This window comes from Opisthorchis viverrini (genome assembly GCF_000715545.1).
Source record: "Opisthorchis viverrini unplaced genomic scaffold opera_v5_718, whole genome shotgun sequence".
NCBI classification, from domain to species: domain Eukaryota; kingdom Metazoa; phylum Platyhelminthes; class Trematoda; order Opisthorchiida; family Opisthorchiidae; genus Opisthorchis; species Opisthorchis viverrini.
The window spans coordinates 47,685-63,373 of record NW_008752389.1 but is presented as its reverse complement, the minus strand read 5'-3'; the positions used below and the strand labels follow the sequence as shown (position 1 = coordinate 63,373).

The 15,689-nt window shown below is 44.6% G+C and overlaps 1 protein-coding gene across 1 annotated transcript in view; it reads left to right on the top strand.

The window, feature by feature from the left end:
- The window catches only part of T265_12025 (hypothetical protein), a gene marked incomplete at both ends in the record, with an annotated part of 63,109 nt that overhangs the window by 7,291 nt on the left and 40,129 nt on the right, over window positions 1-15,689 (top strand). Inside the window, 6 exons of the mRNA XM_009178920.1 lie at window positions 661-793; window positions 2,749-2,952; window positions 4,266-4,577; window positions 6,644-6,876; window positions 8,902-8,980; window positions 9,495-9,563. Coding sequence (XP_009177184.1) covers window positions 661-793; window positions 2,749-2,952; window positions 4,266-4,577; window positions 6,644-6,876; window positions 8,902-8,980; window positions 9,495-9,563 — 1,030 coding nt within the window. The remainder of the gene's footprint in view (window positions 1-660; window positions 794-2,748; window positions 2,953-4,265; window positions 4,578-6,643; window positions 6,877-8,901; window positions 8,981-9,494; window positions 9,564-15,689) is intronic.

The following is a 15,689-nucleotide window of genomic DNA, read 5'->3' as shown; positions in this document are numbered from 1 at the left end:
TCGTCATCCGGGAAAAGAGAGCTTGATGGAACATGCCTACTTTTCTTGGGTAAGGGATTACCTTAGTTCTCAAGCCTGCGGTGACTTATACCGACATACGTCGTTTCAAAGTCATGAAGGACCGCTGAGATTGACATCAAGTAGGATTCCATGTCAGGAGCTCCACCCGCATTATGCATGAAATAGCCACAAACGTCGATTGTGTGTAATGTGACATCCACTTTCTGGTGATCGTCTACTGTACTGATCCAATGTGATTGTTGAAACACGGTTCACCTCGGGGTGTGAAAGTTTCCGTTCAGTCTAAGGCAATAGGCTTCTGAGAAGCGAATGATTTTCCAATTACCGAGGCTAGCACCATATTTCAGGGAATATGATGAGTAGTGTCTGTTCTCAAGCTGGAAATTTGGGTTGCTCGCTATGGATGCCTAACTGCAGCTTTTTATTTATCTTATTCAAGATGATATCACAGGCTGAACAGAAACCCTTGAAATTGTGACCTTTCAGCTGTGTCCCAGTTGGTAGCTCGACTTCACTTAGTGCTGCCTTAGGGTATACTGTGCATTTTTCTTATCGTTTCCCTCTATTTTAACTCATTTTCATTGGGCTATAAGATTACACGCTCAAATTTTCAACCCTTGCTTCTCCCGTGTACTACAGAAAAAGTCACGCGAGGAAAGCACAGGCCGCGGCAGTGGTGTGGAAATAATTAAGAACGAGCCCTATGAGGATGGACCCGGAGGCAAGGGTCAATACACATTCAAGGTTTATCATGTTGGAAGTCATCTGCCAGGTGGGTTTAAACACACCCAATAGAATTCACTGTTGATAAAGTGTAATTACTGGATTTTTTAAAATTTGTATTAGCATCTCTCTTGTTTGAGCCATTCTTCTACTTTTGTACCGGTGCGATTATTCTGACTAGGCTTCACCAAAAGTGAGAAACGTTGGATTTAACATTCGCTCGTATTTGCGCTTAAGAGCAATATGCTTTTTTGTAAGAGCGTTCTTTGTTGTACTGAGTTGGTTTAGGTTTTGTCTTCCAATTAGGGCTCTGCTGCCACTTCAAGAATTCATTAACACAAAACTCTCCTGGGTGTTATGCTTTGGTTATGTCTTCGGTTAAAGCCGTTGTTCGGCGTTTGTGTTTGCATGACTTTGTACAGATCTTAGTTTCACATACTTACTCTAGATTTGATTCAAATTAGTTGCATGGGAGAACACATCACTTATCATGCAATTTCCAACTGGGATCTGGGAGACAGTTGATGACTGCTACGAAACGAGTCTATAGATGATTGGTTGATGGACGTAAAGTGATCCATAATGAGCTTGTGAAGTCACGTGTGAAAAACGCATTCTATCTGAAAGTATGTTCACGTGCACAAGTTCCATCGTGTAAATGCCGATGCGACTTAATCTTCAATTAACGGAGCAACACTCGAATTGACGCATCATCAGCAGGTCAGGATGTCCAAAGTACAATTAACTGTCTTGGGTCATCTCGCCGATGGGTGAGTACGCTTGAATCAGATCGGACACAAAAGTTGCTTTTTATCGCCGAAGACAAGAGGTCAATTCTCCTGGTCAGAAAGTACCCTCGATTCAATGACAGTCATACCCATTTGGTTTGCAAATCAATGAATTCTCTCGCCCTAATTCATGTGGCATCCGTATTTCTGTCAGTCAATTGCCGACCTGTTCATGTATGATTTCTTTTCGACTGTTCATGAACAACTCGAAGAATACACTCATCTAGACATCGAAGCTTAAGAGCAACGTGTTTCGTCTGGACAACTCATCCCCTCGAATTCGTGCTGTCCGTTCATCACATGCCAAATAAAACGAATAAATTTGACATTTGTATGTCGTCCTGAACTTCCAAAGTAATTTAATCATGTTTTTTCGTCAAAAGCTGTTCTCCTCGTTGTTATATTGAGTCACAAGTGGGTTAATTTTATCGGAACAGTCAACTAGACTGTCTGCAAGGGACCATCGTGTAGTTTCGTGCCTCGATTTCGTTTGCATGATTAGGTCCGTGTTCGGTACTTCAAAACTCTGAGCATTCCTAACTGTACTATGATAGGCCAGTTTACTCGATTGCTGTTCTATTTTGATAAATTTGATCGAATCGTAATATTCTTATGGAATATGGCCGAGTTGTGGGTCTTTTCATTTCTAACCGACGGACTAATTTTGATAGCATGTGTATAGGAATAGTAGAGCTTCGAAGCCATATATTTGTGATGTTTTTCCTAGCTTTTCAGATGGCGCGCATTCGGGGGACTGAATTTGAGCTCGAATTTTCTCCACTGGTTCTTCAGTGATTGACATAAAGGTGTACTCGATCTTTCTGAGCCCTTCACTTAGTTTCAGTATCACTTTCGTTTTTGTCCCGACAACTTGGTGCTTTCAGGAGTTATGCTCAGTTGTTCAGCTCAATCAGATCTGAAAAGTTGGTTTACTTTTCTCGGAGCTCTAACGTGATTCTTGGCTTACAAGTATGGCTAAACAAAGACCGAGAATCAGTTAGCAAGGCACCTGTCGTGACCTTTCATTTAGTGCCTAAGTAAAAACTGATTGAGTGAGCTTCAGTATGTGTTTTCGGAAAAAGCCAACATTTTATGCTGCTATGAGAAAGCGTCCTCAGTCCTATGTTTTCAATGCTCTGGGGTTCAAAGACCCAACTGTCAACGGTAGAATCTGATCGTCTTCTCATTCCTTCACTTATCATCTGCCCATTCGCAGCTTGGCTACGTAGCATCCTGCCTCCATCGGCGCTGCGCGTAGAAGAAGAAGCCTGGAACGCCTATCCATACACTCGGACAATCTACAAGGTCCCATTTGTCGATAAGCTCACTTTGGATATCGAAACGCTCTATTTCGACGATGCTGGTCAGCAAGATAATGTGTTCAAGTTGTCAACCGATGAGCTGAACTCGCGAATTGTTGGTAACTCCCAGACGTCTGTCTTCATATCAGTTGGTTTTCTTTGGTACCACGTTGCGTTGTGGAGCCCTGTGAGCCTAGTTCGTAACTCGTGGTCCTTAATAAGAAATTTTCAATTGATTCATAGATTCATGGATTTCTGGTATGTTGATCGAACACTACTGAGCAGAATGTCACGTGACGAGCATCGGGCTTCGCAAGGGATCTCACCATCCCATGAGCTCCGGCAGTGTTGAGTGACAGCATTGCGAGACCCTATTAGGGTCACCAGTTTTTCTCGAATTTGTTCACTTATTTTTTAACACATTCTCCGAGGCAGCCGCTTGGCGAATCTATGTTCGATTTTAATTTAGTCTGTGTGAAACTTCCTTGAGATCGTGTGACGTGCTGACGGAGTATTATCAAAGCCTATGCTTTGATCCAGCTGGCAGTTGTCTTGAGCTGCGCGTGCCATGCACAGTGCTCACGGATTCAACAAGTGATGTGGCACCGCCACACTGGTTGACTTGTTTATTGTGATCAGCTCTCAGTGATGCTCGCAAGATGATGGTTTGTTTGTATTAATCGAAGGATGACACGCTATTCCACGGTGGTGCCAGAATACGCAACGAAGTTCTTTTTAAATATAAAGGATTATTGCGAACCCTGGTGCTGGGCCCGTAAGTGAACAGACAACAAGTAGGATGAATATTGAACAAGATTTTTCGATTTGCGTCTAAAGGACAAGCGTATCCAGCAGTTGTTCGGAACCTTTGGTCGTGAAGAGCCCCGTTCGTCTGACTAGGATGCGCATGAAACACAATCAGTTTAGCCGGAGATCATGTCTTACAGAATCGTGAACAGAAGTGTTTCCCGATTACACCCATTTGCACACCAATTTGGTTTTCACGAGAGACTCGACTAAATCCCATCTGAAGCTTTCGTTTTTGATGCTCTTAAACTGGATGCACTGGACAGAGGCTGTCTCATGTTTCAATTGGTACAATATTTAAGATATCACAGTATATTTTCCTGGAGAAAGCTACTCACAAGTTTACTGAAAACTCTTCGACACAGTTTATGGGAATTCCGGTGAATTCTTTTTTTAAATCACAGATATCATCGCGATTCACGATTCTTCCGTGCATAGCGTTTTCAGATCCTCTTATTTAACACGATGTAATCTCTGTGGCAATACGAGGAACCCGATAGAATATTCATAGCACATCTACCAGAGAACATTCCCATGTTTTGATGCTCTTTAATTCCAAAATGATGACCATCAGTGATTTCTCGTCACCACCCCTTCCGTTCCCTTCCTGAAAATGCTTGCGCAGATTACATAGATATTGTGCAAGACGCGATATCCAAATCCGAGTATAAAATTGAAGAGGATCCGACTGTGTTTGTTTCAAAAGCCACCGGGAGAGGTCCTTTGTCCACAAATTGGCGTCAAGAATTCGACCATGCGCAACGGATCACTCACGAAAACCACGTGAACTCTCCCACTCGTACACCGGACAATCAACAAGTCAACGGTCCCCTGTCCCCTCTCCCTAAACGTATCATGTGTGCCTACAAGCTGTGTCGGGTGGAATTCCGTTATTGGGGCATGCAAAGTAGGGTGGAACAATTTATTCAAGATAGCGGTGAGTTTGACACGGTTCAGTGTTGTTGACGCAACTCACCCCCCACTTACCGATCTACTTTTTCGAGTTGCGTTGTTAATTGAAACTACACCAGCCACAGAAACACGGCCCCCCAAAATCTCGCTCCCTTATTTGACCTTGTCGGCAATCAGTGGTTGTGTTGAAACATTGCTTCCCAGGAAGAGATCATGTTAAAACGCAAGTGAAATCTCCAGAAACCTCACATCAAAGCAGTCCCGTTTCGATCGTTGCATTTGTGCGACGTTGAGCACCCCCCATGGATCATCTGCCGTTTCTAAACGTAGTTTCTCTGAGCATCCCTCTGGCCCGATTGAATATGTTTTTTTTTGTTTTGAAGTAGTACAAACAGGTATTGCACCGTTTCACATTTCAAAGAAAAAAGTGTCACACTTGCACCCTTTTGTTTTGTTCGACTATATTCTTAGTTTTTGCTGTTCCTGGGTCGAATCCTGGTGAGTAGCACAGCACAAATTGTGTAGCAGATGCTTGCTTACTCGTGATGGCCCAAGTGGTTAGAACGCAATTTACTGGCCGGAAGGTCCTGGTTCGATTTCCGACCTCCGCCACTCGACTTCCCCTGCCTAGGCTTGGGCAACCTGGCAGTATCCCAGCCCTCATGCTTCCTTCGGGTGGCATGGCAGCTAGGTACCGGAAGGGTGCTACAGCTGAATGCTTTCTTTCTTTCTTTCTTTCTTTCTTTNGGCCCAAGTAATTAGAGCGCGAATTTACTGACCGGAAGGTCCATGGTTCGAATCCGACCTCCGCCTCTCGACTTCCCCTGTCTGGGCTTGGGCAACCTGGCAGTATCCTAGCCCTCATGCTTCCTTCGGGGGGCATGGCAGCTAGGTACCGGAAGGGTGCTACAGCTGAATGCGTTCTTTCTTTCTTTCTTTCTTTCTTTCTTTGCTTACTCGTGTTTTCATTGATCAACAAAGCTAGTCGCATCTTTGAATGATTGACACATCTTTAAATGCGGGTGTCTCACATTGGAGACTTCCACTGAATTTACTTTAGTTTTTTCATCTGGTTTGAATGTTCATTATCCTTGCATACCTCTGAGCAAGAAATCTCACCACAAATGGAACCTATAAAGTGGTCTTCATCTACAAACGAAATTTTTCTACGCCCCAATCACAACAGGTTCGACTGTAACACCGTTCCGGTGCCTAGCTGCCATTCCACCCGAAGGAAGTACGAGGGCTGAGACAATGCCATGTTGCCCAAGCCTAGACAACAGAAGTTGGTCATTAAATTCACGTTTCACTAACTGAGTCATAGCACAAAACATGCTAATATGTCACGAGAACCACAACAACGACAGAGTTAATTGATTATTTGAACTCGGTAAATATTGTGGAATCGTGTTGTGTTTGAGCCCACACGTTAGCTTCTTTCCTATAAAACCATATCGAATTTTTGACGTGTTCTAGCGAGTCTCTCCGTGTGCCCTTCTTAAGCAAAATTACTGACGGAGCCAAGTCAAGCCCTGCCAGAAGTGGCCGCTGATGGGATGATGTATGAGCAGTACTCATGAAATCAACGAGTTCTAGCACTCATGCACGGAAAATCTTAGTCGTTGACTCAGGACATTTCCATTGTGGTGTCTCGTTTTTGGAATTGAACCAATTGTTTGGCGAAATAAAAATTACTTTGTTCCCGGCCCTGAGTGGCTTCCTACTTACTCCATTTAGCAAAGGTTGCCTTTTCTACAGGTACTTGGGTTCTAAAAATTTGAGGTAGTATAGAGGAAGTAGTGAACAGAGAATCATGATTTACCCATCCCTCAGGGATAAACTTGTACTTGTTGATCGACACGTTAGACTCTAAGTGCTTGTCATTTTATCCTGTGTGGCATGATTCTGTGTGGACGCGGTGGTCGTGCGAGACGAGACTGAATAGCTTGCTTAGCTACGGTTCCTTGCTTCACGAATGATTTGATATACCACCCTCATGCCAACGCTACCCTTGAACACTGTGCGTCAGTTTCAACCCTACTGATTGAGATCTTCGCCCCTATAGTGTTTTTCCGGCGTTCTTTCATCTAGCCTTACGGAAAACAATGGTCCGCGCTCACCGTCAAGTCTGGACGTGGCAAGATGAATGGTACGGTCTGACTATTGAGGAAATCCGAAGACTGGAGGCAGAAACTGCGAAAGCATTGGCGAGCAGAATGGCTGGATCCAAGGGCTCAGTGACTGAAGAAACTGCAGTGGGCGAGGACATGCCTGTCGTTCAATCGATCGCCCCATGCGGTGCAAGAAACAGCGCGTCCGAACCGGTAAGCACAATCCTTTCTCCTTCAAATGGCAAAATATGTCGTCGTTACGCTTAGCCGCTTGATCCAGCTGTTGACTTAAAACGACAACAAGAAATACTCCGTTTAGACAGTTGCAATGGTTAGTAAGTTCGCTATACCTTTGTAGGCCCCATACGACTTGAATGGATCTCTATTCCTGGTGATCCAGTTAACGTATACTCTTGGCAACATAAATAAGTGCTGACGCGTTCTTCTTCCCAACACACAAACGATGCGGCAACCACGCATCGCATTCTGATAAGGTGTGATAAACGGTGGAGTTCTAGGGGTCAAGAATTCACCCCTTTCGAGCAGTGAAAGGTCATACCTTGGAAAGGGATTTCTTTCCACTGTGTGTTCGGTCAATGCTTCCTAATGGTTCATCCTCACATTAGAATCCATCGCTAGTGTATATCCTCAGCAAAGCCATGAGTAACAAACACGCTTACTATCGCTGTACACGCACTCCAGTAATTTATCGCCTATCTGATGATGCATACTTGAATAGAATTTAACTCTGGATTGAGAGATTCACACTAAAAGCTCTGATTCGTACGTTTCACCGGATGACGAGCCGGTCAGGTGATACCCGACGGGTCGTACTCCTGCTACGTTGTTCGTGTCGACCACAGCGGCTCGCTGTCATTCAGTCTTCATACCACTTGACCGCGTAGACTTACGGTGCCCTAGGTGCGCAAAGGTCAAACTGTGTTCTATGAACACGCGGGAAGCCCAGTGACTGAAATACTGTCGTATTGCCCGGGATCAACAGTACTAATTACCGGGGAATCTCAAACCAACACTATTTGCAGATATTCACCAGATATTCGTATTAGGAACTACCGCCTCTGAACGATGCATCGGAGCGATTATATGCACTGAATGACCCATGGCTCAGCCACTCTCTCAGTGTGGCTACGCTTGGGCTCAGTTATCTGCCTTACCTCTCCAAGGTAGCGTTTCTAGCGGAATAAATATCAAAGGCACACTGAATATGTTCACGCCTAAAACTAACGGGTAAGAAGCGTGCCTTACTCGAAGCGTCGGAAGGGGCAACACTAGAAGTTCAAGTGACTTCTGTATACGTCATCGGCGACTGATGCCAGGTGGATGTTGGATTCACTTTACTGACTAATCAAAGCTCATATGCATGGGAATCGGAGGCACAGGCTGTTTCTGCGCCCTTTTACGTATGACTAGGCGGCTTAGGTATGGGACTTCATCTGATATACCACAGAAATCCACCCATCATGTGGAAATGTTTCTTTTTTGGTCGAAAATGTCAACCAGCGAGTTGATGTGGACTCAAGGGCGATCGCCCTTCTGTGCTGGATGTTTCTGCCTAGTCGATTTCACGCAATGGCGTACATGGAGCCAGTACAAGCACCTTTCAATGGGTATCACATTCCGCTATCTATTACATTCCGTCCGTGAATAAATAACTGTGTGACCTAGAACCTATATTTTGTGTTGGATTTTTGTGAGATGCGGTGCGCTGCTGAGGTGTCATCAGGTTTTTCACACATTAGAACTCCTCCTAACAGGTCATCTGGAGAGGCGACGAAAAATTGGGGCGATTCCCATTAGGAGGGAACACATTGTTGGAGAAATCCTCGAGGGATCAAACAGTAGTGTTCCTTTTGAAGGAACGCTTGTAACTAACTCAGACATTGCTCTTTGTGACCTCCGGATGTCCTGCAACACGTGCTTATCAAGTTGGTTGAGAACCGATCCGTACCTACTTGTTCCGTTTTCACTTCGATCAGAGCCACACTCCTATTATCACTGGTGGTGTCCTAACTCCCCCACTTGTCCACAATTGTAAACCATGAGGAATATAAACTCATCCACTTATCATGTAGAAGCCTACAATAACCTGGTCGAAGTAGTGCAATTAGGACTTCAGAATGATGCATTTCCCACTGTTCATACAAGTATAGTTACTCACATGGCAGACATTTTCTCATGCTAGTACACATGATTCCTTATACTGTTATATTTATTCAGCTCTTCGGAACTGCCATGAATTCAGCGGAGTGTTGCGCTTCAAGTGCCCCGTCGCTCAAGCCAGAAGATGACAGTGAAGGTGCGTCCGCCAATGCCACTTCAAAGACTACCTGATTTTGCATATCTTTCATTTTCCCACCGTATGTGCAGTACTTGCATGATGCGTCGTTCAGTCCTCCTTATCGTGGACATACCGTTGAACAAAAACAACTGTGCCTTAGATTTGTCTGCCGTCTTTAGTTCAACCAATATCGAACGAATATTGCTCAATTACACACTTGTTTGCTCCCAGAACCCGGGGTTTTTCATTCGTCATTACAAGGTCATATACGCGCACATGCACTATCTCGTCTTCTACCGCCCCCTCTCCTCTCCCTAACACACGATAACTCTGCTCACTGTAACAATGTTCAACGCCACCGCTGTGAACTCACTCGTAATCCTGATTCATTTGAGTCATGAACCTAAGGGTTTTTGAGCTGACCTAACTGATGCTTTGCCCATCACTTATGTGTGTTTGGTAAAGGAAATTTGTGGACTTCCCGCTTTTTTCCTGTTATCATTATTTATGGTAGTTATTTGTTCTTTGCCAGGGCTCAATTTGTGGAATACTTTGAAGCAGTTGGAAGACACTGATAGAGAAGCGGACCTGTGTGAGTTTGGTAAGTCTCTCGGTCGATCTCCCCTGTATGTCTGTGTTACATAACTGCCATGGCCGTTCTTCCCCACCTTTACCGCGGACCGTCTTGATATAAAACCCGTGTTTTTTTTACCGCATTTCCTGCACTCCGACATCCTTGCGTTATTCGAACTTAGCTGATTCTGTGCTATCGACCTTGTTTAGACGCGGCCTTTCCATTTTTGAATAGGAGGTCGAGATGTCCTAGTAATTAAAGTGCGAATTTACTGAAAGGTCCGTGGTTCGAAACCATCCTCTGCATTTCGACTGCTCCTGTCTAGGCTTGGTAGTATCCTAGCTCTCCTACTTCTTTTCGTTGGCATGGCAGCTAGGCGCCAGAAGGGTGTTACAGCTGAACGATTATTATTTTTGAATAGCGCCAATCGCACTCTAGTCCAGCTGTTTAGTTATTGAAAAAAAATACTGCATTGGTTTTGTTTAGACTGATCAAAACTGTAGTGAAAACTATCGTTCTATGCATGTCCCTTCTACATTATTAAAAATGGAATGTTTAATCAAATGATAAACTTCAACAGGAATCCAGGCACGAACGATTCAAGCAAAAAAGCTTCTTCATGTGGGCTGGAATGCATGACCTTTCGCTTGTCGGAGTACCATTCTTCCAACTGAGCCACGATGCACGCTGACGTCGAACGTGTACACACCTCCATATCATGGATTAGTGGTTGTCCAACGTTAGTCAGCTCCTCCTGACTTCCATAGTAGATCTGACATCGATATGACCTGGATGTCTAAAGGATGTTAATAGATGTAGAAGATACAAGGATTCAAATAATCTTGAATGTATATATCGTGGGGATCTCGTTGTGGATGTCTCGGCTGGTAAACCATTACTTCCGTATGTGAGAGCATCAACTCTGGATCACATACATTTGCCTCATGTGTACTCGCGTTTCTGTTCAAGGTAGTCCGAATCTCCTCTTCTTGTACATCGACTAATAGAGTCGTTAGTTCCGACTATTGGCCTTTACAGCCGAGCTACGAAAGCTCGCTTTAGACGTCTGCGCCCAGAGCTATTGGCGGACAGGTAAGGATTGCAGCTCGCCTCAGTAGCCAATTAATAATCTATCCGTAATAGTCTTCTTGAACTGTAGAGGATTCATGGTGCTTTCGTTGCCTTCAAAATGTTAATCGGTTATTTTTATTCCTAAGCTTCCGAAAAGGATAGATTCGTTTTCACGTGTTTCCAACATGTAATGAATGTTTAAACCTGGCTAGGATCGATGGAGGGCTAGTATCTTGGTGATGTAGCCCGTTTTTCGATTTTTCCAATTGTTCAAACCTTTCACATGTCAACGTGTTTCATTCCATTCATTCATTCCATTAGCAAGCTAATGAAATGTCGCAACTGGTTGCACACTGGAAGAATGTGTAATAACACCAAACGGTCTATTGGAAATTTTCTGGTGTTTGTGCTGCGCTACATTCCTCTTGAACTGACGTTGCTCTTCCGGCTCCCTGGTCTGTATAGCTGGCCTCTACTGGGATACCTTGTCTTAAAATATCTTGGGTTCCCCTAACTGTAGGACATGAATAGAATATAGAACTACGATCGCTGCTGCTTGAATGGAACCATGAATCTATTGACTATATCCATATATCGAACTGAGATCAAGCGGAATCAACCGAGCTTTCTAGTGTTCACAGTTGTCACATTGTTTAGTTGCCCAAGGCTCGCTTCATTCATCCCTACTGGAGGTAGTACCGGACAACACATGGATTCACAACTCCTCTGTGAGCCAACATAACACTCACGTGAGCTTGGCTCGTTCACGGTCGAATAGCGGAATATCCACGTGGCATTCTTTTCTATCCGTTTTCAGTGTCCTCGGAAAGTTCAGAAATCTTATCGGCACACACTCCTTATTTTATCAGTTTCGCCTGAGTGTACTGCACGGTCGTTTTATTTAATGCAAGAAAAATTGTTTATGCGTGCCGTATCTTTAAGATGAAAACATTATCTTCACTGACAGTATGTCAGTTGCCGTACAGAATTAATGAGAACTCTTATGAAAGTGGAACGGAATCAAATGCTGAAGGATGAAGTGAAATTCTTAGGAAGACAATCAAGGTTGTGTCTATTCTTTAGGAAATCATTAGGATACACACAACTGTGTGGCCCCAGGACAATAAGACTCAGTGCTTTACTGGACCGAGCATCCCGGCACAAAAACTGAATATACTTCAGCTGGGACTAAGCACGGTTGTCTACCATGTCCCCATAGCTTCCGGCTTCAAGCAAGATTGACCACGTGAACCCCCAAATGAACATAGACGAATGTTCAGATTACGGAGGCTTTTATAACAGGAAGGAGATGACCGACTAATTCCATCGGTCGTCAGGAAGGTATTTTATTATGTTTGACTTTTTACGATAGTTGCTACACTGTAATTCTGAGCGCGGCCGGCATTGCTTAAAAGGCTAAAGATATCACTCCAATGCTCTTTCATTCTAACACTCAGAAAACTACTCTACAGGAAGGCTGACTTCATGTCAGCTTCCTACATGGCAGTGGAAGCCGTCAGGCTGGAGTGCTGCGTATAGGAATCTGACTAGTGGTGGCGGATGCCGGGCTTTGGATGCACCAACAGCTGTTTGTTTGTCGTGTGCACAGTTGGTCTGCACTCTGTAAGCACGTCAGTTTCTTGCTGAATGAAGTGACCTGTGTGCCACAGACTAGCTGTTGGACCTTCATAGAGCGCGTTCAAGTGTTCAGGTTTACTGCATCGCCAAAATCAGAAAAACTCCTGTTCAGTACTGCTACTTATGCAAAACATGACCCGGCTATCATAACCGCTCAACACCCAAAATCCCAATTCTCTAAAAGAGTGCAAAACCCGCAAGGTGTCAGCCTAGCGGCTATGGCTCCCAAGGTATCATCCTACTCTGGCTGATCCGCCACCGAGAGAGTCAGATTCGCGAGCATAAAGCTTGGTTTCACCCTGTCCGGGATCACGTCGATCATATCTTCATCTTGCGGTAAATGCCCTTCCGACGACGACCAACAGTGATGGTATTTCTCTATATAAAATCTACTTTTGACTCCGGTGGTTGTCAGAAGCAGCGGCAGTATCTGACCCTTTTAAACTCTTGTCTCCTTAAAGGAGACATCCCTCCTACGTGGATGCGTGCATGTCTACGGCGAATTTTCCCTAAAGTTCACTACATCCTGTGATGTTAGTAGGGTGTCTTTTGTTGCTTTCTCTTTAACTCCATGTTCGATATGCTCTTTTAGTATTCTTTACCCACCTTGGGGATCGAAATACCCCCGGGGTATTCATTTGCGAACATTGAGTTCACCAGCCATATCGTTCTTTAATCGCACAATTTAAAAATGCAGACTGTTTCAAATGATCTAAATAATTCTACACACTTCGGGGTGACCTTTGCACCTGTATAGTGTAAAATGCTGCTGTAAGGCTAGGTGGGATCATACGCAAACCTCATACATTCCAGTGAAGCGATCGATTTAGTAGATAGGTTCGTTTACCCCGTCAGCGGCATAAGTCCTGGCGGTCTGACGAAAGACAAAGTAACTCCGAATTGGGAAGTCCGTGACAGCATTTACTATCCTACGACATTTGTGGCGCCGACGTGGCATCAGCTTGACTGTCAGGGGTAGAGTGTACAGTGCCACGGTCCGATATGTTCCGAGTTATGGATCGGGAAGGTGGTCCCTGTGTGGAATACCTTCGAAGGCTCTCTGTCCGATAATGAGTACCCCTGAAGCATGACGCGAGTATGATAGGAATAACACGTCAGTGAAGCCGACGTATACCATATGGTTTTCGGGAAAGCTCCCCCTCGATTGATCCGCTAGTCACGCCCCCTAGGTTATGCTGGTTTCATATGCCAGAGGACCGTTTGCCTCGAATATCCGTCTTCGCCCAGCCTGCTGTCGGATGGACACGACTCACGTGTGACCAGTCCATGACCTGGCAAGGAAGGATGAACGAACTTACCGGTTAACTCAGTCACTTTGGTAGCTACGGTCATCCTTGATGAGGAACACGGGACGAAACATACCAGTGATCAGTAACCACGACAGATATAGCTGTCTCACCCGGCCATTGGCGGCCTTGTGTCAAAGCTGTCAGCTTCACTTTGTAGCCCTCCTTTCATGTCACAGCAGGTAAACAGAACCATTCAACGCCAGTGCACGGATCGGACCGTTGCCTTCATTGCATGGCTGTCATTCCGTTATTCTCCTTATCCCAGGTGAAGGAAGCTGTAGCAGCTGAAACCACTGCATTTCAATGTATGGTTTGCGGGCTATCCTCATATAGTAAAACAAAACTATAGGCTTTTCAGAGGTGGGAAATAGTACTTGGACGCAGTGCAGCTGTTGTGCAGACTTTGAGAGTGCAGAAAATGCAGAGATTGCAGAGATTGCAGAAAATGCATGGGCCACTTGCTGTGAGAAGAGTTTGGTGATGTATACCCATAGTTATGGCACATGTCTGTCTTTATTGGCACCCTGAAAACACTTCAGACCACTTCCGTCACTCGGAACAGGTGACTACGAGTCCAATGTGCGTATCTTCACGCTCTCATGCTTGACTTCAGCATCTAAATATGCATGACATGGTGCATTGTCACCATTGCTCGTCTTTCGAGCTCAGGTTAGCAGTCACACTTGTTGTTCTCCATTGCGCACATCAGTCTTATGTCAAGAATCCGCGTCTGACAGTGTGGTGATTTCTCAGAAAGCGCAGAAATTTCGTTTAGACTGCCTTCTCGGCTTTCTGTATCATTTGCGTTTTTCTCCGGAATTACCGTAAAAGGTTGGTTTCAGCTAAATGGTGACGTCTGCTGTGTGGCAGTTTGTAAACCCCAAGCGTGCGTTTTCGAACGAAATATTCGATTGGTGAAAAACCATTCCGATAAGGCAACCTAAACCGATTTTTCACCCAAAAAGTAACACCCCCAAATGGACAGCGGATTGCTTCGACCGTTGCGCATGTCTCAGTATCCTCATAATTAAAGGAAGTTTCGAACCCGCGGGCCTTGAACACTTGACCGTTGGGCCATGTGCGGCTGATCAGCAGTGTGAGTAACTCACACTTGAACAGGGTATAGCGCAACTCATTCCTTGATCAGTGAAACCACCACTTGGTCAAGTATTAATTTGCTCCTCGAGTGACGACTTCTCAGAGGGAAGTTTCACTCATCTTGAAATGCGCAGTGGTGATTCCCAATAGGGATGTAACAGCTGTATGGTGAGTTTCCGATTCTCAGCGTAGATTGGCTTGGAAAGCATTATGTAACTGTTCACGACATGTTCGCCTGCTGCGTCCCAATAAACACTCATATGAGCTTTTGGATATCCCACTTCAAATTCAGGACGGAATCGTGAGTTGATATCCCCGAGAATCCTCACATTCTGACCGGTCCGAATAGCGGTTTTTGTGTCCCGTCTTGCAATGAAACCAAAGTAACTTTCTAGATTACAGGCTTGAAGGTAAAGCAACTCATTTTGCTCTGTGGGCACTTAATCATCCAGCTAGTGATTCGGCCACGTTTGAGCCAAACAACTCCAAAAAGGCAAGTCAAACTTCTCGTGGTCCTTTTTGAGGTGTTCTTTTGATGGGTTAAAGTGCTAGTTGTGGAAGACAACTTTAGAAGCGTCAAATGTTTGTCGTATTCACAGGAGGCTGACGAAAATATGAAGAGTTTTGCGTCTTTCAATTAGTGGCCGTCACAGGTGGCAGCAGGTTGATTACCAGTTGTTTGTTTAGGTGAGTGAGCGTATGTCGTTTAAGACTTCAAAGTCATGCGAAACCACGTGAAATTCAGCCGACATATGATTACACATAGGCTGCAGGTCATCAATGGTAGCTTGTTTTGAGTGGTGGGAGGAATAATTTGAACTATTTGAACCTTCTGAGGTGCGTCCATCAGCGTCGAATGACACATATGGTCAAGAAATACAGTTTACATTGGTACCTATGGAAGCTTCGTTTAGATTCGGAATATATTTGTTATCGGAAGTTCCCAGGGACTGTTTGATTCAGTGTTGTGAAGTACCTTCGAAATTAATACTGGGCGCCATTAGTGTAGATACCACAGGTCAACTAAGTGTTAGCA